This window comes from Elephantulus edwardii, unplaced genomic scaffold, assembly GCF_000299155.1.
Source record: "Elephantulus edwardii isolate Elephantulus edwardi_28Jun2011 unplaced genomic scaffold, EleEdw1.0 scaffold00262, whole genome shotgun sequence".
NCBI classification, from domain to species: Eukaryota; Metazoa; Chordata; class Mammalia; order Macroscelidea; family Macroscelididae; genus Elephantulus; species Elephantulus edwardii.
The window spans coordinates 1,140,867-1,164,166 of NW_006400012.1; the positions used below are offsets into that span (position 1 = coordinate 1,140,867).

The 23,300-nt window shown below is 43.7% G+C and overlaps 1 protein-coding gene across 2 annotated transcripts in view; it reads right to left on the reverse strand.

The window, feature by feature from the left end:
- Positions 1–23,300, reverse strand: part of IGSF3 (immunoglobulin superfamily, member 3) — a 137,269-nt gene that overhangs the window by 12,072 nt on the left and 101,897 nt on the right. For both annotated transcript variants that reach the window (XM_006899574.1, XM_006899573.1), the window contains 2 exons: positions 16,518–16,928; positions 2,891–3,298 (listed from right to left, as the gene is read on the reverse strand). In XM_006899574.1, the coding sequence (XP_006899636.1) occupies positions 2,891–3,298; positions 16,518–16,928 (819 nt within the window). The remainder of the gene's footprint in view (positions 1–2,890; positions 3,299–16,517; positions 16,929–23,300) is intronic.

Genomic DNA, 23,300 nt, shown 5'->3' on the forward strand with positions numbered 1-23,300 from the left:
CAAAAACCAAAGAATAGAGAATAAATTAGTAGCAGTGGATGCTTACATTTGGTGTTACTAGAGATGATGTCCTTTTGTGTGTTCTGAATATTTTGTAATCTGCATAATCAACCTATATAATTAGGAAATTAAAAAGGGCATCAAGGAGAAAGGAAACTGAACCTGGTCTGGGTCAGCTCACCTGGCTACACAAGGAGACAGAGTCAGAATATCGGTTTTATTTTTTCACTACTGAATTGTCTCTGCTTTGTATTTTTTTTTATGCTAGTTATGCTAAGAATCAGGTATTTTCAGTTACATAAAGCACACTGAAATAAGATTTAAAATATCCTTTTAAGGTAATATAGATTTTGGTATAATCACGTGGGACACACATGTCCTGTGTAGACTCTGATGGTAGGATTGGTGAGGGGAAGCCATTTCTTCAGATTCACAGGGTTACACAGATCCCCACCAGGCAGGAGAATGTACTATAGCTGGGAAAGTAGCTTCCTAAGACACCTGAGAGGCTAAGAATGGTGGTAGGTGATTTATGTCCCACAGGCCATGGAAGGATTATGGGCCATGTCGGGAACACAGAGCATGGTGGGACAGAAACCGGCTAACAGCACCTGTCCGCTTTTATGTGGCAGGAGTCTTCTGGCTACAGTAGTAAAAGGAGCCAGCAGCATCTACCACTCAGAGTCTGAGGACTGCAAGGCAAACTCCTAACGGGATAGGGTCTATCGGGCATGTTTACCATCCGTGTCCTCCCACTCCACCAGGGACCTTAGAGTCTGCAGACTGGTGATTTGCAACATGAGTAGGGCGAGGCTCAGCGGCCATTATCACTATAATTTTACCTCAGAGGGGGGAAAGCAGCAGCATCGAAAGAAGGCAAAGTAGAAAGAAAACAAAAGCCAGATGCAAAAACATTATGGTCTGTTGGCTGAGGTCTTTGTTCAGCTCATGGGAAATATGAGTAACTCAAATCACTGGAGGTGGTTTCCCAAGCAGCTTAGGTTAGACTCAGTGAGTGTGACAGTGTCCCTTTCCTGTAACAAAGGGTGTATTCCTCGCACTCAAGCATGTTCTATGACGTGGTGCAAAGTGCCAGTGGTCCAACAACAAAAGCAGCTGTTCTATTCAAGCGTGAAATGTTATGTAAAGTTCTAACGGGGCTGAGGACAGTAAACCTGAAGATCAGGGTGCTTGGGGGGGAAGTTCAAAAAGACACAAGTCAAACTTGTTCATCCTCAGCATCCTCACAAAGACCACTGACATTGAGTTCAATTATAGATAAAGGATGCTGTCAAAGGCCAGAGTTACAGCACACCTTGGCTTCTAATTACATGTTTGCACATGTAACAACTATTAGATGTGACAATTACAGGCATTTAAGCTTCTGAGAGGCATTTAAGCATCTCAGAAACAGCAATAAAGACAAGAGAAGTGAAAGGCCACACAGAACACTCATTAGTACCAATAAAAATAATTAGGAGGTGAGAGTGTGACAGTTACACATAACTTATCCCCCCTCTCCCTTATTTAAAACATGCAAATCGATTTTTTCCACTGAAAACTCATCATTAATAGATTAAGTTTTTTTAACCACATGATCCTTGTTACAAGGTCTATGTATAAGCAAATGTCCAAATCAATATTGCTAAAGTAAAATAGTCTATGTTTTGGAATAATTAAGGAGCCCAAGGGGTATAAGTAGTTAAGTATTCAACAGCTAACTACAAGGTAGATGGTTCAAACCCAGCAGTTGGTCCATGGGAGAACAATGAGGCAGGTAACCTGCTTCTGTAAAGATTAAAAATGCCCATCTTTCTCACATAGAGTAGCTAGTGAATTTGAACCACATATCTCTGGGCTGGCAGCACAACTCCTTACCTACAAGAAAACCAGAGCTCCCTCTTGGCACTCCTATGGGACAGCTCACTCTGTCATGCAGTGGCACTAAGAATTGGAACCGACTTTAGGGAAATACTGTGTTTCTTTTCCCTAGAATAATTCACTGTCAAATTTCATTCTAGTTGAGGAACAGGATCACTGTGAGCCAAAGCCAGATGCACACTTTCCCATTAACAGGAGAAGAAAGAGAGAGAGAATATTCTGAATACAAATGCATAATGTAACTGCTCACATAATTAACTGTAAATGATTTATTAATACATCCCACCATCAGCTGCTGCTGAATTGGTGCTGACTCACAGGGACCCCATCGTGTGTCTATTTCTCGGTGGCTGATTTGTCTGTATCTCCAGAGCTTTCTTCAATGACACCTCTGGGTAGACTTGAACCTCCGACTTTGTGGTTAGTGGACAAATGCATTAACTTGGCAGTGACTGTTTTTTCCACCCAACTCATTAAAAACCCTTGCTGCCTAGTCAATTCTGATTTATAGCCAGGGTCTCAAATCTGTTTGAAACAGTCTAGTCATGGTGAACAGAAACCAGATCTCTTGCAAATGTGGCTCTGCCCCCAGGAGTAAGTAAGCAGGCAGTGGTGCTCACTCAAATGGCACCTGCCCATCCTGTTCTGAATGTGTGCCAGTCTCCACCACGAGGCAAGGTACCTCTGCTGGTGTCCTGCATGGGTCCAAATTCTGAGCAAGAGATGTGTCTGCCAGGCTTGTCTCCAGAGGCAACTAATGAACCATTTTGCAGCAGCTCAAAGGTCCACTCATGGTGACCCTACAGGGCAGAAGAGAACTGACCCAGAGGGTTCCTGTGTTGATTTTTCAGTTAGCAGCGAAGCAATTAACCACTGCACCACTATGACTCCTTCTGTACTCAGGGCCTATTAATTAACTTAGTAAGTAATTGCTTTATCCAGAGCTGAAGTATTACACTTAAAGGGAAAACATTGCAGTGGGTGGAGACCTGGGGACAATCCTACTCACCTGGCCGCATTACTGTGACTGCTGTCTGTCCAGAAGTGTCCTCCGCACGCTTGTACCACACGCCGCTGGGGCTGAGCAGCCACTCCTCCACGCGGCAGCTGTAGGTGCCGCTGTCCTGCACAGCCACGTTCTGGATGAAGAGCCGGTACACGCCGGGGGACGGGCTTTCCAAGTGCAACCGCCCCTTCAGGTTGTTCTTGGCGGCCTGCTCTCCATAGTGGAAGGTGGCTTCCCGGCTGAGGCGGGCCACGGTCTCCCGCTCTGGGTGGTTGGGCTTCCAAACAAACCACTCCACTAGGAGCTGGGAGGCCGGGCTGGTGCGGTTCAGGACCGTGCACTCCAGCTGCACCTGCTGGGTCTCCAGCACTGACAGGTTCCCCTGGGCTTGGCTGAGCTTCAGGCGGCTGTCTGGAAAGCAAGGGGAGAGATGTCAGTGATAAGAAGACAATAAACCACCCATGGACACACTCTCTAAGCACAGGTGGATCAGCACTGTGGGTGATCAGGCGTCTTAGATATACAGGGGACAGCAGCCCAGATCAATGAGCAGAAACACGTCTCAGATGGGGCATCTCGGATATTACAAGTTTCTTAATCATACACCTATCATGTTTAGTCTTCAAGGAGTTAAATGTTATAGTGACAGCTGTCCCCAGTTCATAAGCATCTTCTATTCAGAAGTTTCAGAATGGGAATGAGCTGTGTATGAAGGCATAGTCCCACGACAGGAGACCCTGAGTGTGGCTAACAGGTGGGAGTGGCCGTGAGGGTGGGGCTGGATGTGAGGTGCTGGGGGCATGGAGAGCAGCACTACTCTCAAAACAAGTGTCAACTTTTAAAGATGACCAGATGAGGCCTAGAACATGCAGGGCTGTCAAGCACAAAAGAACTGCAGAAGAAACTCAGTTTGTCATGCTCGGAAGTGGACTCAAAAAATTGGAGTGTTCACTTTCCTTTAAAAAATCGAATCCCAAAATCTCTGTAGATGTTCATTGAAATGAAAAATAAACAACCTAAATTAAAAAAAAAACAAAACCCAAACAAACGGGGGGTGCAGTTAAAAACGCCTCAACTTATGCATTTAACTTATTCATTCTTCAGGTGGGAATGAAACTGAGGTCAAATTAGAGAAAGATGGGCACTAAGAAAGGGAGTGGTCTGAAAACACAGGTTCTCCTCTAGCTAATGGCATGTTGATAACACACCATTGCATAAAAGGCCCCTAAGGTGCCTGGATTGAAAAACCAAAAAGTGATGGAGTTAAAAATGCATCGTAGGGTCAATGGGAAGAGAGCTCCTAAGTGACACGGGTGGGGGCATTTCCCATTCATTCTTACTTTCTACTCCTCAATGCTATGTGCATGTTTTATAACCCATGTGATTGATTATCTTTGCAATTAAAATGACAAAACTATAACAGAAAACATATTTTATATAACCAATTCCTTCAAACACCATGCCTGGAAAGAGGAAGGGTCAGCAAAAGAGAGGAAGACCTCCAGCAGGATGGACAGATACAATGACTGCAACAATGGGCTTAAGTGTGTCAGAGATGGTGAGGATGGCACAAGGTAGGACAGGATCCAGGTCTGTTGTTCACAGGGTGTCTATGAGTCGTACTCAACCCAATGGCACCTACAACAATAACATGGTCTCTCTCTCTCTTTCACACACACACACACACAGAGAGAGAGAGAGAGAAAGAGACAGACAGACAGACAGACAGACAGACACCGGGTAGGGGAAAGATAGAACTAATGTTACTACTAGGTATCTCTGGCATGAAAGGTTACTATTTTCTTCTCTACGGCTTTTGTCTTTTCCAAAAACTCTATGCGTATGCCTTGATCGTGTTTATATGAAACCTATAGTTGGATGGAAAAGCAGTCCTCAGAACAGATCAAGGAACACTGCATGGTTCAAAATTAGGAAAGGAATGTGTCAGGGATGCATCCTGTCCCCATACCTTTTCAATCTGTATGCAGAACAGATCATTCCAGAGGCAGGGCTTTATGAGGAGGAGTGTTGCTGCAAAAGGTCAAGGACTGTAGTCTTCAATATGGATTGAAGCTCAACATCAAGAAGACAAAGATTCTCACCACTGAGCTAACTGGCAGCACCAGGATAGATGGAGAAGAAATTGAGGTTGTTAGCATTTACAGCTTGCTTGGAACACTCTCAAAACAAGCAGTCAGGAAATTGAAAAAGAATTGCACTGAGAAAATCTGCTGTCATAGATCTATCCAGAGTGCTGAAGAGCAATGATATTAGTCTAGATACAAAGTTGTGCCTAATCCAGGCATGGTCTTCTCAATTACTTGTTATGCTTCAGAAAGTTGGACAATTACTAAGGATGACAGAAGAATAGGTGCCTTCAATTATGGTGCTGGAGAAGAGTATTGAACATACCATGGACTGCCAAGAAAACAAATAGGTCTGTGTTGGAGAGGGTGAAACCAAGTTTCTCCTTGGAGGCTAGGATTTTGAATCTCTGCCTCACTTACTTTGGGCAGGTGGCCAGGAGAGATTGGTCCTTGGAGAAGGACATAATGCTTGGAAGGGTGGGGGGACAGCTCAGGAGAGGAAGACCCCAGATGAATGGATTGATACAGTAACTGGGGCAATGGGGGTTGGTGTGTTGGAGTTAGTGAGACTGGCTCAGGACAGGGAAGGGTTCAGAGGTGCTGTACATTGAGTCACTATGCATCTCAGGCAACTCAATGGCACATAACAATAACATACTATGACAGGATTGGGAGCAGGAGTGACATCCACTTCTTAAACAACATGCCTCTGGAAACTCAGTGAACTTCGATAATTGTTGGTAGTTGTCCAGGGGCCTCAAGCCTTTTGTTCATATGGTCTCTAAGAGTCATGCTTGACTCAAAGACAATCAACAACAACAACATGCCTCCCCATAGGGCCAGAGGAAGGGAGGGAGAGGAAAACTAGAAGCAGAAAAAAAAAATTAAAATAAGAAAATACAAACTCTAAACTAAAAAGAAAAAAAATTGTGTTGTTTTAATCGGCACCCTGTGAGTTTTCTGATCATAGTGGCAATATTCACTATAAACACAGATTTCACCAAATGTGTTTTGACAAGGACTTCCCCCTCCCCCCCCTTTACAGTCTTTTTGTGCTGTCATCTTAAGGTAAGCCTGAAGCTGGGGATAGAGCCTCAATAAATTTAGGTTACGTTAAGAATCTATTAAGGCCCCTGGGTCCAAACATTAGTTTGCTCTGGAATTCTAACTTAAAGGTTGGAAGTTCATATCCACTTTGTGGCACCAGAGAATAAAGGCCAGGCAATCTGCTGCTTCCGTAAGGGTTCCAGGCAGGGAACCCCACGGAGCCGTCCTGCTCTGCAGCCCACAGGGATATCAGGAACCAGAGTCAGCTTTGTGGTAAGGGACTTGGTTCTCCAGAAATCTATCATTGTTGGTACAAATGAAGGAAAGGAGGCCACTAAAGAGGAAATGGGGTGGGAGAACAGTACGTTCTCTCAAGAGAGAAAAAGAATCTGACTGAAAACAGAGAGGAAGAATAGGAACCAAGAAGTACACTTGTGGGCTTACTGGCAAGTTTTGAAAAGCTCCCAGGACTGGGCTAACGTCAGCTCTGGCCACTGGACGGGCTCACAGGAACTGAGACTGCCTTTAGTTGCCTTTTTAGTGCACCAACAGCTGGTTAGTTAGCAGGACGCCACCCTGAGAGCTCTCACCCTGGCTGAGGTTAAAGGAAGGAATCCCATCGCACATCCCATGGGTCAGGTCACACCTGCAGGGTGTGAAAGAGCTTCCTGAAAGAGCATTCATCAAGACGCTCTGAGAGACAAGCAGTGATCAAGCGGCACTTCTGAAATGAACAGTGATGAAGTGCACTCACTCATGGAGCTGACATTCTAGACCAACAAGGGGGAAATGGTGAACACACACAAATGAAATGCCAGGTACTGATACACAGATGGCATGCAGAGCGAGTGCTATTAAGAGACCATGATTATGGCCACGGAGTTGATTCCTGCTCAAAGCGAGCTTGTCAAAACAGCCCCACAGAGTTATCCAGGCTGCTGCTTTCCCCCCTTTCTTCTTGAATCTTTTTATTGTGATTGGTGAAAGTTTATAGAGCAAACTGGTTTTCTATTCAACCATTCATTCATATTTCATTTTACGACACTGAGTACAAGTCCTAGAAATGTAACAGCACCCTTCCTACTTCCCCCATAATAATTTTCCTCCATTTATCCCTCTCTCTTTTCTTGCTTTCTGAGCTTTATAGGCAAATGATGTCCTTTCAATTTTACATTGCTTACTGTATTTGAGTACCTTCTAGTCTTCCTGTTGACTTTATAGGTCTATCAATTACTTGGCTGAAAGCTGGGTAGCAATGTTAAGTTCCAGGCTCAAAGGATGCCAAAGGACACATTTCAGGGGTGGAGGGTGGGTCTCCACCAGTCTCTATGAAATCAGTAAAATTTTCACATTTTTATTCCTTAGGAATGTCTGAAATTGACAAACAAACAATCGAGTCTCGCCATCATCATGATGAAAATGACTTCAAGAGAAAACTGGTCAGATGAATAGTCTTGCTTCTCATTTTCAACCAGTCAGCAGTCACCACTGATACAGACATGCAAGGGTCTGCCCATACAACATGCCCTTTCTTAGGAGGAAACAAACTAGGAAATAACTTATATGAACTTCCTGATTTCATTGTGCAAGCCAAGTTCAAAAGCATCTATGCCTCAGGACATGGCACCATGCGTGGTCATTTTTCTGATTGGCGGTTTGTCCCACATTCTCCCAACTGTCTTGGACTCTCCATTGCCATCCAATTCATGGCAGGAAGCAGGGGTCGTTGGGAACAACCTAGTTCTTCTGGTTCCAGAGCAACAACCTAGTTCTTCTGGTTCCAGAGCAACAACCTAGTTCTTCTGGTTCCAGGGCTGTGGAAGTCGAGGTTCCAGAGGTTCCTCAGTAATTCGGACCAATGTTTTCTAGATGTCTTGTATTTTCTTCTCTCTTCTTTGAAACAAATAGCTACACCTTTGGTATATCCTTGCAAGCTTCTAAGACTCCAAATAACACCCACCAAAGCAGAATACAGAGCATTGTTTTGTGGGCTATGTTAAGTACAATGACCTTGATGTCCCCTGGTCCATGGTCCTGCACCCCATGGCCTCATTCTCGCAGGGTGTTTGATTATGGCTAAGAAGCTTACATAAATTTGTTCCCTGTTAGTTCCATTACATATGGATATATCTGTAGCACATACACATGTATAAATGTCATCTGTCACATCTATGTATGTACATGAATGTAGTATTTTTCACTTGCCTACGATTGTTAATTTTGCCTGCCTATGTGGCCATAATGTTTTACTACCGATAATGCAGGCTGTGTGCATGGGTGTTGTGGCAGTTTTCAGACATGAAGGACTACTCTGCCTCCAGGAGCCAGGCAAGTCAGGCTTGGTCTAGGGTTTAAGGCAGCAGATGGCTTTAAGCCCAAGCGTCGAGAACTCTCCTTCACAGGGTCGCTATGAGTCACCTGCAACTCAACGGCACTTAACAACAATAATATCAACAGAGAGAGAGAGATCAACTGGCCCAGTGGACAGAAAGCGATGCTACCAAGCCAAAGGTAGGAGACTTTTAAACCGCGGCCCTCAGGCCTGTCTTTCATTGTTTTGGTTCAGACATTCCTCTAGGTCGTATAGCCCTGGTGTACAAGCTGCCTACTGCGGTCACTTTTGGTTGCTGTGAGGCTGAACACTGTGACAATGATGTGTCAAATGTGTTAATGGTTGGCTACCCAATGCAGACAGAGAGTAGGGTGGAGCTCCCTGATTAAAACAAGCTTGGGAGCAGGAGTGGCATCCACTTCCATAATCGCTTGCCTCAGGAAACCCTATGAACCTGGAAAGAGGATGAAAGGCACCCAAGCATCGAGGACTCTCCTTCATAGGGTCACTATGAGTCGCCTGCGACTCAACGGCACTTAACAACAACAACAACAACAACAACGCAGGATTGTGTATGTAATCACATTTACCTCTACTGTCTGGAACTCTCATGCACCTCTGCCTGTCCACCCTCTCTTTACTTATTTCATGAAGTTCTAGGTTATAATCTTCACAAGCACAGATCTCCAGGTTTCTTCTCTCTCAGAGCTAATGGAAGACTCATTTCTTTCAATTAGTCCCTGAATTATTAACCATTGCACTATGAGGGGACTATTAAGATAATCAAGGATCACTTCTCAAAGGAAGAAAAGACAAATGGGTATCTCTGGTCAACATGTGCTAGGCTGAGGGAACAGCTTGATGAGAGGCCCTGAATTGTTCAAGTAAAGCAACTATCCCTCCATTCAAGGGTCTATCAAGGGTTCTGTGTCAATGACTGAAGATACAAGGCACAGCCCTGCCCTTCAAGTGCTTACAAAGTGTTAGAGTATTGTTGTTGTTGTGTTGTTATGTGCCGTCGAGTTGCTTGTGACTCATAGTGACCCTATGTACAACAGCCCTAAACTCTGCTCTGTCCTGTGCCAATTGCACTGTCTCCCACACACCCATCCCGATTACCCCAATCACTGAATCAATCCACCTCATAGAGGGCCTTCCCCTCCTGCGCTGTCCCTCCACCCTCCCAAGCATGATGTCCTTCTCCAAGGATCGGTCTCTCCTCACAACATGTCCAAAGTATGTTAGATGGAGCCTCAGAATCCTTGCCTCCAAGGAGCCACCTGGTTTAACCCTTTCCAGGATGAATCTGTTTATTTTCCTAGCAGTCCATGGTATTCTCAATACTCTTCTCCAGCACCACAGCTCAAAGGCATCAATTCTCCTTCTATCCTCCTTGGTCACTGTCCAACTCTCTGATGCATAACAAATGATTGCAAAGACCATGGCCTGTATCAGACACACCTTAGTCTCCAGAGAGACACCATTGCTCTTCAGTACTTTGGAGAGGTCCCTCACAGCAGACTTTCCCATGGCAATGTTAGAGTACAGTGAAGAAAAATAAACACACACAAACAATTCTACTATGTGTCTTTTGTAAAATCCCATAGTGATTGAGGCTACATCCAGAAGGACTCCCTGAAGGTGGCGCTGAACATCATGTAGTACATATGAGGGGTGAGTGTGCTTGTGAAGACAAGAGAACCAGATAAGAGAAAAGCAGCAGGAGAGTATATTCCAGGCAGACTGGATAACATAAGCAAAGGAAAAGGGACTCAGGATGGTCACATAGCACCCTCACAGTCAACAGGAAGGGTGAGCAATGACAACAAAATGCAGGATCTGCAGAGCGAGGGACACAAAAGTCACTTAAGGCGACGTCATCAGAGGAGCTGCTGGAACTTTAAGGAGAAGGGGGTTCTGGGAAGGGGAGCATTACACCAAGCAAGTATTCTCACCAGCCGCTCAGAACCACCAGGGACATTTTTGGTAGGGCAACTAAGAGAAAATAGTAGCAGAATTGATAAAAGAAGTCTGCTGCCTATAAGAGACACATCTAAGAAATGAGGTAAAAGACTAAAAATCAAAGGCTAGAAAACTATATACCAAGCAAATGGTAGCCACAAAAAAGCAGGAGTGGCAATAAATAGACTTCAGGATGAAAAGCATCATAAGAGATAAGGAAAAGCACTATATAATGATTAAAGGCACAATACAGAGCAAGAAGACACAGTCTTGTTTAACATCTATGCACAATGACAGGCATGAAAAAGACACAAAATAATGGGTAACAGAGTTGAAGAAATAAACAGACGGTATCACAACAGTAGTAGACTTTTAATACAACACTCTCAACAATAGGTCAACTCAAAAGAAACTCAACAAAGATACACAAGAACTAACCTATACAATTGGCCAATTGGATATTACAGATGTATTTAGAGTTATTCCACAGAACTAAAACTCAATTTACTTTCTTCTGAATGTGCACACGGTACATTCTGCAGAACTGATCATATCATAGGACACAAAGCAAATCTCAACAAATTGAAAAACACTGAAATAATACCAAGTATCTTCTCTGACCACAAGGCCATAAAACTAGACATTAACAGCAAGAGGATAAAAAAACCCATCTACTTGGAAGGTAAGTAACACCCTGCTTGAGCACTACTGAGTTGCTGAAGAAATAAAAAATGATATAAAAAAGTTCCTTAAGACGAATGAAAAAAAATGAAAATACAATGTATCAATCAACACTTGTGAGATACAGCTAAAACAATCTTCAGGGGGGCCAGTTCATAGCAATAGGAAACACATAAAGAAAGAAGAAAGGAGCAAAATTAAAGACTTAATATCTCCATCAAACAGAAAAAGATCAACGATCTAACCCTACAGCCTCTAAAAGAAATTACAAACAGAAGGGTGGAAAATAATGGGATAGAAAATGGAAAAACAACTGAAACCATCAACAAGACCAGGAACTGATTCTTCAAACGGGTCAATAAAATAGACAAATCACTGGCAACCTAAAAAAAGAGAAGAGAAAACACAAATAACTCAAATAAGAAATGAAAGCTGTGACATCAGAATAGAAGCCACTAAAATTAAATCAGTAGTAACTTATTATGAAAAGCTATTCTTTAATAAGTTTTGTCAAAATCTAGAGGGAAAAGTAAAGATTTTTGTTTTCTTGATGTTGAGATGCAATCCATATTGAAGGATGCAGTACTTAGCATTCTTCAGCGAATGCTTCAAGTCCTCCTTCTTTTCAGCAAGCAGGGTTGTGGCATCAGTATAACAAAGATTTTAAAGAGTCTTCCTCCGATCCTGATGCTACATTCTTCTTCAAAGTTCAGCTTCTCAAAGAATTTGCTCAGCATAGAGATTAAAAAGTTATGGAGAAAGGATACAATCTGACACACACCTTTCCTAATTTTAACCCATACAATGTTCCCTTGCTTTGTTGCCCAACAGCTTCTTGGTCTCGGTCTAGGTTTCACACAGGCACAATCAATTGTTCTGGATTCCCATTCTTTTCAATGTTAGCCATTATCTGTCATTATCCAGTCAGATGCTATATCCATAGAGTCAAGAAAGCACAGACAGACATTCTTCTGGTGTTCTTTGGTTTCAACCCAGATCCATCTGACATTACAACAATATCCCTGGTGACACAGTCAACTCCAGGCTGAACTTCTGGCAGTTCTCTAAGTCTTGTTCTAGCTGTTTTTTAATAACCTGCAGTAGTATTTTGCTTGCAAGGCAGTATTAATGAAATTGTTCAACAATTTCTACATTCTGTTGGACCACCTTTCTTGGGAACAAAAATGGATCTCTTCCAGTCAACTGATGAAGCAAGTATCCTCCAAATTTCCAAGCAGAGACTGGTGAACATGTCCAGGGCTGCATCTGTCATTTTAAACATGTCAAATGTTATTCCATTGATTCCTAGGACCTTATTTTTTTGCCAATGGCTTTAGTGCAGCTTAAACATCTTCCTTTGTTACCACTGGCCTGTGATCATATGGTACTTCCTGTGTCATAGGGTCATATGGTCATATGACCATATGATACTTTCAGTGTCAGCCAAAAATCCTCACAAGTGAACTAACAGGCAACATGATAGATGGAGAAAAAAAATTAAAACTGTCAATAACTTCATCTTATTTGGATCCACAATCAATATACTTGGTACCAGCAGTCAGGATATCAAGAGACATATTGTATCGTGGAAGTCTGCAGTAAGGGATTCTCTAAATTATTGAAGAGGAAAGATGCCACTTTGAGGATTAAGAAGTGGGTGATTCAGGCCATGGTCTTTTAACTCCCTTTCTATGCATCTGATAGCTGGAAAATGAATAAAGTTGGCAGACAAAGAACTAAAATTTTTAAAACTGTGGTGTTGGAGAAAAGCACTGAATATCAATGGACTGTCAAAAGAACAAACAGATATGTCTTGGAGAAGGTGTAGCCAGAGTGGTCCCTGGAAGCCAAGATGATAAAATTTCACTTACTTTGGGCATGTTTCTGGAGAGGCTATTCCTTTGAGGGACACCATGGTTGGAAAGGTGGAGGGAAAGCAAAGGAGAGGATCCTCAACCAGGTGAATTGGCACAGTGACTGCTGCAATGGGCTTGAGTATGTCAGGGATTGAGAGGATGGCACAGGACAGGACACAGAGTCGCTATGAGTCGTACTCCACTCAATGGCACCTAACAATAACAAAACCTAATAGAGGAAATAGACAAATTCCTAGAAACCAACACCCTACCCAGGATGACACAGACAGATGTAGAACACTTGAACAGACCCATCACAAAAGAAGAAATTGAGTTCATAAAAAGACTCTTCTCAATCCCCACCTCACACCCCCCCCAAAAAAAAAAATCCTGGCCCAGATGGCTTCATAGGTGAATTCCAGCAAGTTTTCAGAATAGATTTATCACCAATTCTACTTAAATCACCTAAATAAAAATAAAAAAGAAGGAACATTCCCAGAGTCATTCTGTGAAGCGAGCATAACCTTAACAGCAAAAGCAGGCAAAGACATTACCAAAAAAGAAAATTATAGACTAATACCTCTATGAACATAGACGCAAATATCTTTAACAAAATCCTGCCAATAGAATCCAACAGTATATTAAAAAGTAATTAAGCATGGCCAAGTGGGATTCATAACAGGTATGCAAAACCTGTTATATGAGAAAAACACATACATAAGAAAAATGATCAATATAATTCATCACATTAACAAAGCAAAGAAAAAGATCCACATAATCCTATCAGTTGATGCAGAAAAGGGCTTCAACTAAATCCTACGCACCTTCCTATTGAAGACACTCAACAAAATAGGACTAGAAAGGAATTTCCTGAACATAGTGAAAAGTATACATGTGAACCAAGAGCCAACATCAATCTCAATGGAGAAGGACTAAAGGTCCCTGTGAATAGGGACAAGACAAGAATGCCCACTGTCACACTCCTATGCAATACTGTATTGGCCGTACTTGTTAGGAAAATTAAGATGAGAAAAAAGTAAGAGGCATCCAAATTGGCTAAGAAGTGGTAAAACTGTTGCTATAGGGTCACTAGGGTCGCTATGAGTCGCAGGCGACTCGACGGCACATAACAACAACAACAACAACATATGCAGACAATATGTGTGTACAATATGTGTACACAGGAAACTATAAAGATGCAAGAAAAGACTGTTAGACCTAGTAGACTGATTTAGCAGATTGACAGGATACAAGATCATTATATAAAAATCAGTGAGATTTCTCTATAGCAATAAACAAACAAACCCCAGAGAAAAAGAAACAATACCATTTATGATAGGAACTACAAGATGGAATATTTGGGAATAAACGTAATTAGAGACACAAAAGCCCTTTATAAGGAAAGCTACAAAATATTACTACAAGGAACAATAATACAAAGAGATAGAAAAGGCAACTTGCACATTTATTTGGAAAGGAAAGAGACCCCAAATAAGCAAAGCTCTTCTGAAAAAGAAAAATGAAGTGGGAGGCATAATACTTTCTGATCTCAAAATCTACTACACATTCTCAGTAACTGAAACAGGAAGGTACAATGACAGACAAACTAAGAACCCGGACAGTAACTCATCTACCTATGGTCAACTTGTATTTGACAAGCTATCAAAACCAATTAAATGGGGGAAAGACAATCTCTTCAACAAATGGGGCTGGCAAAACTGGACATCTACCTGCAAAACTCAAACAGGATTCACATCACAGATCACATAAAAAAAATCAACTCAATGTGGATCAGGGACCTAAGAGTAAAGCCCAAAATAATAAAGATCTTAAGAGACAATATGGACCAAACTCAGAAGGCCTAGCCTATGGCAAAAATAGCTTTGGAAATACAGCCAGAAATGCACAATGAAAATTTATAGAAAACTACAGGGCCTCTACAAGAAAAAGACTAATAATTCAATAACAAAATGGGCAAAAGATATGAAAAGATTTTTCATAAAGGTGGACATCTCGATGGCCAATGACACATGAAGAAATGCTCAAAATCACTGGCAATAAGAGAGATGAAAATCAAAACCACAATGAGATACCATCTCACCCCAGTAGCAGTGGCAAAGTTTAACAGGACAGTAAGAAATAAATGCTGAAGAAGATGTGGAGAGACTGGAACTATCATGCAGTACTGGTGAGACTGTAAAATGGTATAACCATTCTTGAAGGTAGTTTGGCGTTTCCTCAAAAAGGTGAACACAGACATCACATATGACTGAGTTATTGCACTGCTAGAAATATACTTCTAGGAAATTAGAACTGAGACACAAACAGAGGTATGTACGCTTATGTTCTCAACATCACTACTCCAATAGCAAGAATATGGTAACCAAATGCTCATATCAACAAACAAATAGATGGAGAAATTATTCATGACAAACAAATGGTCTTAAATTATGGTACAATCACACAGTGGGATATGATGCAGCACTAAGAAAGAATGATTTTGTAAAATATTATATCACATAGGAATGACCTAACTGTCTCATAAGGACCAGTACTGTACTATGTAAGACCATTACTATTCTACTATACTATATACATAAGATCATTATTATAAAAATAGAAAGATGATTGGTAAGATGTGTATAAATGAGGAAAGGGGAAAAGGGACAGGAAATAAAAAGGGGAGAAATCACTAGGATAGTAGAGATAAGTGGGCTGATGGGTAGTGAAGGAATAGGAAAGATTCAAGGACTTGAAAGGACCGGACAATAATAGACACAGATCAATAATAATTATACAAAATACAATGTGTGTAATTATACAAAATATAATGTGTATGAATGATTCTATGAAACACAATGTAAATGAAAGATTGTCTAAAACACAATGAACATGAATTAAACATAACATAAACAAATTATTGTATACAAACCATTAAAAATTTTTCTAAAGGAAAAGGAAAGGCAGAGAAATACACAACAGAGTCTTTGACATATCAGAAAGGAAGTGACTTGCACTTCTCTTGAGTCATCCCAGGAACACATTTAAAACCTAAGATGGGAATTACAGGGAAGTGGGCCCCTTCACATTGAGGGGAACTGTCAGCTTTCAGGGCTGCCAGGAAGTGGAACTGGTATCTGCTGGGGTGAAGTCCCCCTACCTGGAAATGTCCTGGCATGGGATGGGTGCTGTGAACAGGGCAGGCACCATCCATAAGGCAAGGCCTGCACTCATAGGCTCTCTGAGGCCACCAGAGGCGGGATTCAGTTTGGGACATAGGCAGGCTTGTCCTTACTGGGGATGGAAGGCAAGGAAGAGGGCAGAAGCAAGTATGGCAAAGCGAGGCAGGAGTCATGGATATGGAGATCAGCTGGGGCTGCATCAGTTCTGCCTTGCTGCATCTTGCTATGCACATCTGCCCTTTCAGGCCTTGTCCTTGAACATACAAGCAGAGTCAAGGGTGCACCTGACTTTGCCATCAGCATCAGGACCATATCCAGGTAAAATGGAAAAGACTCACCATACAGCAGGATGGTGGCTCATGTACTTATGGAGTAAACTATGTGGATGGTCTTGCCGGGTGGGTCCCCTCAAAGCTCACCTCTTATTAAAGTCTCTGCACCAAATCCCCTACCCAGCCCATGATGGCCACACTCCGTTCTTACCTGGCTGCTTCACCGTGACTTCCGTGCGCCCTGAAACCTCCTCCGCAAGCTTGTACCAGGCATAGTTGGGACTCAGCAGCCACTCCTCCACGTGGCAGTAGTAGCTGCCACTGTCGCTGACCTCAGCTCTCTGCACAGTGAGGCTGAACAGGCCGCCGTACACGTGCCTCTCGAACTGAAGCCGCCCACGCAGGCCCTCCTCCTCGGCGTAGGTGCCATACTCGAAGGCAGAGTTGTGGGTGGTTTTGAGGATGAGTTTACCATCAGCATCCGAGGGCTTGTGCACATACCAGAGCACGGCGAAGTGGGAGTTCTGGCTGGTCTGTGACTTGACTGAGCAGCTGAGCTGAATTGGCCTGTTTTCCACCAGGGTGAGGGAACGCTTGGACTTGCTCACCTGCAGCTTTGTCACTGTGGATGAAAGGGGACAGCTCAGTAGGACTGACAACACCCCCATGGATATGTAGTCCTTCCCAAGTCTCACCTTCAGGCTCCAAATCTGGTTTTTCTCAGCACAATCTGAGAGTAGTTAAAACGGATGGGCTCCCTCCAACACACACATCAGGGAAGGAGAAGAGCTTGGAACCATTTCTACTCCAGAGCACACCTCTGCTATCTCCTCCTACTGTCCATCTGGCTTAGGCCCTCATCCTCCCTCCTATAATTCACCAGGCCTTTCCTCCAAGTCTCCACTGGCCGATGAGTGCTGGTTTCCCACAGGGAACACTCCGCTGGAACTGAACCTGGGTCACACATTTGGAAGGTGAGAATTCTACCACTGAGTCACCACTGCCCCACTGGAGAAATAAGGGGCCAACAGGTAACCAGAGGATGCTGAGGTGGGGCCCTGGGAGACCATTCTCTCTGCCACCACAACACTTACAGCGATCAGTTAAAACACAAACCTCACCGCAACATCTTGCTAGAAAAGTTTTAAAGGCTTCCACAGAATACAGACAAAGTGATTCTTTTTTACCAAAATCCCTCTAGGATCTGGATCTCATGCAACAGTCTACATGCATTTCCCATGACATCCCCAGCCCAGTTCACCCAGTGTATGCAGGAGAAGTCCTGCGGACCTCTGGTCCGTACCCCTCTTATTCTCTCTGCCCATCTCCTTCTGCCCCTCCTTTGCAATCATTCACCTTTTAGTCCTCACTCCCCACTCTCACACCACTCAACTCAATGCCTCTGCCCTGTCCTTTCAATCACACTCTCTGCGAAGCTTCATCATCTGCTCACCAGACAATCTTCTTCATTGCTCTCTTCTACCCTGGACTGTGAGCTCCTCAACAGTACAGACTCAGCTTTCCTCCACTCAGTCAGCCAGCATTTGTAAAGTGCCTATTCAGGGCTCCATGTGATGCTACACACAGGGGATATGCTAGAGGATACGGAACTTACTGTCTAATCACCACTGAGCCCAGCAGCACCTCTGAAAGTGCTCACTGAATGCTCTCAGAAATACGTGCCTAAGTAGGTAAGAGAATGAAGAAGTGAACGACTAGCTGAGAGAGTGCTGAAAGAAATGGTGGTTGCTGACAGCTGCTACAGAGTCGGCCCCTGATTCGTGGTGATCCTACACAAAACACTGCCTGGTGCTGCACCACCCCATGAGGGGCTGTGGACAGTACCACTGAGATGTTTAGGTCTGCACTGGCTGAGTTTTGGAAGTAGATCACCAGGCCTTTCTTCCTAGTCTGTCTCAGTCAAGAAGCCACCCTTGTCTCTTCTGGCAAATAAGTAGTTATACACATGAAGCACACTGGCTTGGAAACGACCCAGCTCTCCTACAGAGGTGAGAATTCCATCGCTGAGCTGTCAATGCCTCACTGGAGAGGTACCTGAGTACATAATGAGAGGATGCTGGGGGGGGGGGGCTCTGGGTCAAGAGAGGGAGAAGCCTGAGATGACAGCAATGACAGAATAGAGCCAGCTCCAGCCCCCTCCTCCTCCCCTCTCCAACCTGCTTAGAAACAGAGGGGAGGGCTAGGAGTGCCACCTTACCTGCTAATTAATGACTGTATTCACCTTTACGGTGGCAAGAAGCCAAGGGCGCATGAAATATATCTTATGAAGGTAATTTGAGATCTCACCCACTCCATCATTATCATACTTGGCTTACTTCCCCCTAACCACCCATCTCTCTGAGAATGTGGGGGAAAAGGAAAAAAAAAATTATAAGTTCTTTCCAGGGAACTGATAGTACAACTCTCATTCTTTCTCCACCCTTCTCTTTACATTCAGCATTTCAGACACAGAGATCAACCTGGGGAGGGCGCAAGGCTACTCCACAGGGCTGGTGCCCGGAGGGACGCGCATGCAAGGTCTGCAGCAATCCTGCTGGTCAAGTTTTTGTTCTGAAAGTCAGAGGGGGTTTCAGCACCGGGAGCTGTTGCAGACCCTGGGTCTCTTACCCCAGCAGGGCTGGCTCATTCTAAACTTGGGAGTGGAAAGACAATATCCAGGACCGAGTCCCATGAACCACAGCAATCGCTGACTTTTCAAAGGCACACACTGTCGCTGGGCTGCCCCAGAAACACAACTGTTTTGAATGGCTGAAGGGATTTAACGTGCTGAGCTGTGGCAGGTGCAGAAACCTTACACTACTACTGTGACAGCAGCTTAGAGGACACTCCTTGCCCAGTGGTTAAATCAGGCAACTTTCTCTCTAAGACTGTTGTTCCACGTCACATGCCTACAAAACTCATAGCCTTCGAGTTGATTTAGACTCATAATGACCCTACAGAAGCCTCCTTCTGAGTGATTTGTGAGTTTGCACCGTTAACATTATGGTTGGTAGCTGAATGCTTTGACCACTGCACAACCTGGGCTCTAGCATAGGCCTGCACTCTCCCTCATCAAATTGATTCTGACCCAAGGCAACCTTTTACTTTCAAGGCTGTAAAACAGGAGTACAGGATGGCAGGGATAATGGAGCTTCCAACCCTTCAATTAGCAACCCAACACATAACACACTGTGCTACAGGCTCCTCCACGTGGCGAGGGACCATCTCAAATTTCCAATAACACACCAACAATCCACTTGTGAGGAGTCCCAAGTCCCACCCCTCCACCCTTCCGCTTTTATCTTTTACATTAATAAGCCCAGTCGTCTGCCTTTTCCTATCCTCAAATGCGGAAAGCCCTCAGGCACATTCAGAATCCAGCATAAGGTTTCAGCATTAAACTCCCACATTCTGGAAACTAGATTCACATTAGCTTGCTGGTGGACTTTTCCAATTAGATTCCTCCAACATTTGATACAACCCTTTTCAATCCTTTCCAACCCAGTTCACCACATGCAAATATTATCTGTATCAGTGCAAATGACACCACCTGAAATATCTGGTTCTGGGAGCCACCGCCACCCTCCAAAAAATCTGGGTTGTTGGGTGTAGTGTAGAAAGAGCTTTAAAATGTATTATTAATTGGGGCCAGATTATTTTTTGCAACTGTTACTAAGGAAACCTCAATTGCTATAGTAACTGCATATGTTAAACTGGAATCCTATGACTCAACTTCAATTTAGTCACATGGTCGGAGTGGGGGGGGACACTCCAAGAAAGAGAAACGTTTCAAAGCATTTCCATTTTCCCTCTCAATGTCAAAATATTGTGAAGTGTTGAGAAGCTTGAAAGAGAGGCATTTTTGAAATTTGGAGTGTGTCTGACAGGTGGGCAAAGGGTCAGCTCCTATTCTAGCTCTGAATTTCCTCTTACATCTCAAGGGCAGGGAATCTTTCCAGAAGCTCAAGGGAGAGTGGAGTCTCCTTGTCTAATTAGGAAGCACTTATATGTTTCTGCCACAAGACTGCCCTGGGCGGTGTGCAGGCCTGCAGGCGTCACCTTCCTTCCTAGAAGAATGACAATCAGCCTCCTTAGTGACCACAGATGTTTTCATCTATAAAGTCAGAACGCTAATAGTATCTATCTCACAAGAGTGCTGCAAAGATCAAAAGTCATAATCTATAGAAAGAGTTTCACACAGAGCCTGTCATATAAAGAACACTCACTCAATAGAGCCTTAGCTATTCTTATCCCCATTCCCTTTTGGTTTCTGTGCCTGGTCCCAAGCTCAAGGCAGCATGTCAGAAAGAACTGTCGATTAAGTAGCTATCTAACTACTGAAAAGTGCCCGCTGTGGAGCCACCGGGGAGCCTGATGGAAAGAGAGCCTCTTGGGCCCCACCACTGACCTGCAGATGGGGTGATGTGGGTGCACATTACAGCCTGAGATGACCAGGGCCTGGCTGGGAGAGTGAATAGACATGGAGGGCAATGTTGAAGAGGTAGTCAATCCAACACCCAACAGGGGACATTAGAGTAGAACTGTGCTCCATGGGTTTTCATGGCTTATTTTTCTAAAGTGGACTGCCAGGCCTTTTGTCTGCATGCCTCTGGGTGGACCTGAACCTTCAACCCTTCAATGAGCAGCCAGGGATACTTTAATTAGCACCATCCAGGGATTCCCAAGTGCTGAAAAGGAGTGTATTTAATAGACTAGAGATAACAAAGACTATGAAGTCAAATCTGGGGCAGTTTAATGCAATGTAACTGGTCTTCATTCTCTATGACTTTTAAATGACAAGGACAGGGTAGAAAAGCTGTTCCTAATTAATTATTCAAGCCTAGAATGCTTATTTCCTATTTCTTATTTACTATAAATACAAGAGGTTGTATGTGTGGTTTTTTCCCCCTACATGGCTTTAAAATATGTCAAGTAAATGGGGCATTTTAATGAGACTTGCAGCAAGAGATGTTTAGTAATTCAGAAAACCTCGGCTGAGCTGGCAGGGCACGTGTGACGCCCAAGTACCTGACAATGGCATGTAACGGTGAGTCTGTGGCCGTGGCCCTGTCTATAGCGCCTCTGCTAGCTGCTGCCTCAGACGCCATCATTATGCCTCAAGTGTAGTTTGTCTCTGAGCACTTACAATATATCATTAGGAAATACTTTCTAAAATTCCTTCCTTTATTCTACAAGTAGGCATTATATGTTGTTATGTGCCGTCCATTCACTTGCGACTCATAGCGACCCTATGTACAACAGCCCTAAACCCTACTCTATCCCTTGCCAATCTCACTCTCTCCGACACACTTACCCCCAATACCGCAGTCACTGAGTCAATACATCTCATTGAGGGTCTTCCTCTCCTGCACTCTCCACCCTCCCAAGCATGATGTCCCTCTCTAAGGACTGGTCCCTCCTTGAAACATGTCCAAAGTATGTCAGATGAAGCTTCAGAATCCTTGCCTCCAAGGAGCAGCCTGGCTTCACCCACTCCAGGATGAACTTGTTTGTTCTCCTAACAGTCCATGGTATATTCAATACTCTTCTCTAACACCAAAGCTCAAAGGCATCAACTCTCCTATCATCCCTAGTCATTGTCCAGCTCTATGAAGCATAGCAAGTAATGCAAAGACCATGACCTGTAACAGGCGCACCTTAGTCTCCAGACTGACATCGTTGCTCCTCAGTACCTTGGTGAGGTCACTGACAGCAGACTTTTCCAGTGAAATTTGTCTTTTAATTTCCTAGCTGCTGGTATCAAGAGTGTTGACTGTAGAGTCAAGCAAACTAAAGCTGTCAAAAATTTCAATCTCTTCACCATCTATCAAGATGCTGCCAATCGGCCCAGTGGTGATGAGCTTTCTTGATGTTGAGCTTCAATCCATACTGAAGGCTGCAATCCTTGACCTTCTATAGCAAGCGCTTCAGGTCATCCTCAGTTTTAGTAAGCGGGGTTGTGTCATCTGCATAATGCAAACTGTTGCTAAGTCTACCTCCAATCCTGATGCCACTATTCTCCTCGTACAGCCGAGCCTCCCAGATAATCTGTTTTGCATATAGACTGAAAAGATATGGAGATAAGACACATCCTTGATGTACACCCTTCCCAATTTTAAACCATGCAGTTTCCTTGCTCTATTCTGATGTCTGCCTCCTGGTCCAAGTAGAAGTTTCATATAAGCACAATCAAGTGTTCTGGGATTCCCATTCCTCTCATATGCACTTTAAAAAATTAGGTGAATAGAAATATTATGTTGTCTGTGAATTTCATTTCAAGGTAGCACAGGAAATATTCCAAATTGTAATGCTGCTGTTGTTATGTTCCATAGAGTCACTTGCGACTCATAGTGACCCTACGTACAAGAGCCCTAAAGGCCGTTCTATCCTGTGCCAACCTCGCCATCTCAAACATTCTCATCACTCCACTCACAGAATCGATCCATCTCATCAAGGGTCTTCCTCTCCTGCGCCATCCTTCCACTCTCCCAAACATGATGTCCTTCTCCAAGGACCAGTCCCTCCTTGCAACATGCCCAAAGTATGTCAGATGAAGCTTCAGAACCCTTGACTCCAAGGAGTACTCCAGCTTCACCCTCTCCAAGGACAAACCTGTTTGTTCTCCTAGCAGTCCATGGTATATTCAACACTCTTCTCCAGCACCACAGCTCAAAGGCATCAATTCTCTTTCTATCTACCCTATCTCTGTCCAACTCTCCAATGCATAGCACGTAATTGTGAAGACTATAGCCTGGATCAGGCGCACCTTAGTCTCCAGCCCGATGTCATTGCTCTTCAGTACTCTTGAGAGGTCCCTCACAGCTGATTTCCCCAATGCAATTTGTGTCCTGCTTTCCTGGCTGCTATAACCCACACTGTTGCCTGTGGAACCAAGTAACCTAAAACCGTTAACTATCTCAATCTCTTCACCATCCATACTGATGCTGCCAATTGGCCCAGTGGTGAGAATCTTTGTTTTCTTGATGTTGAGCTT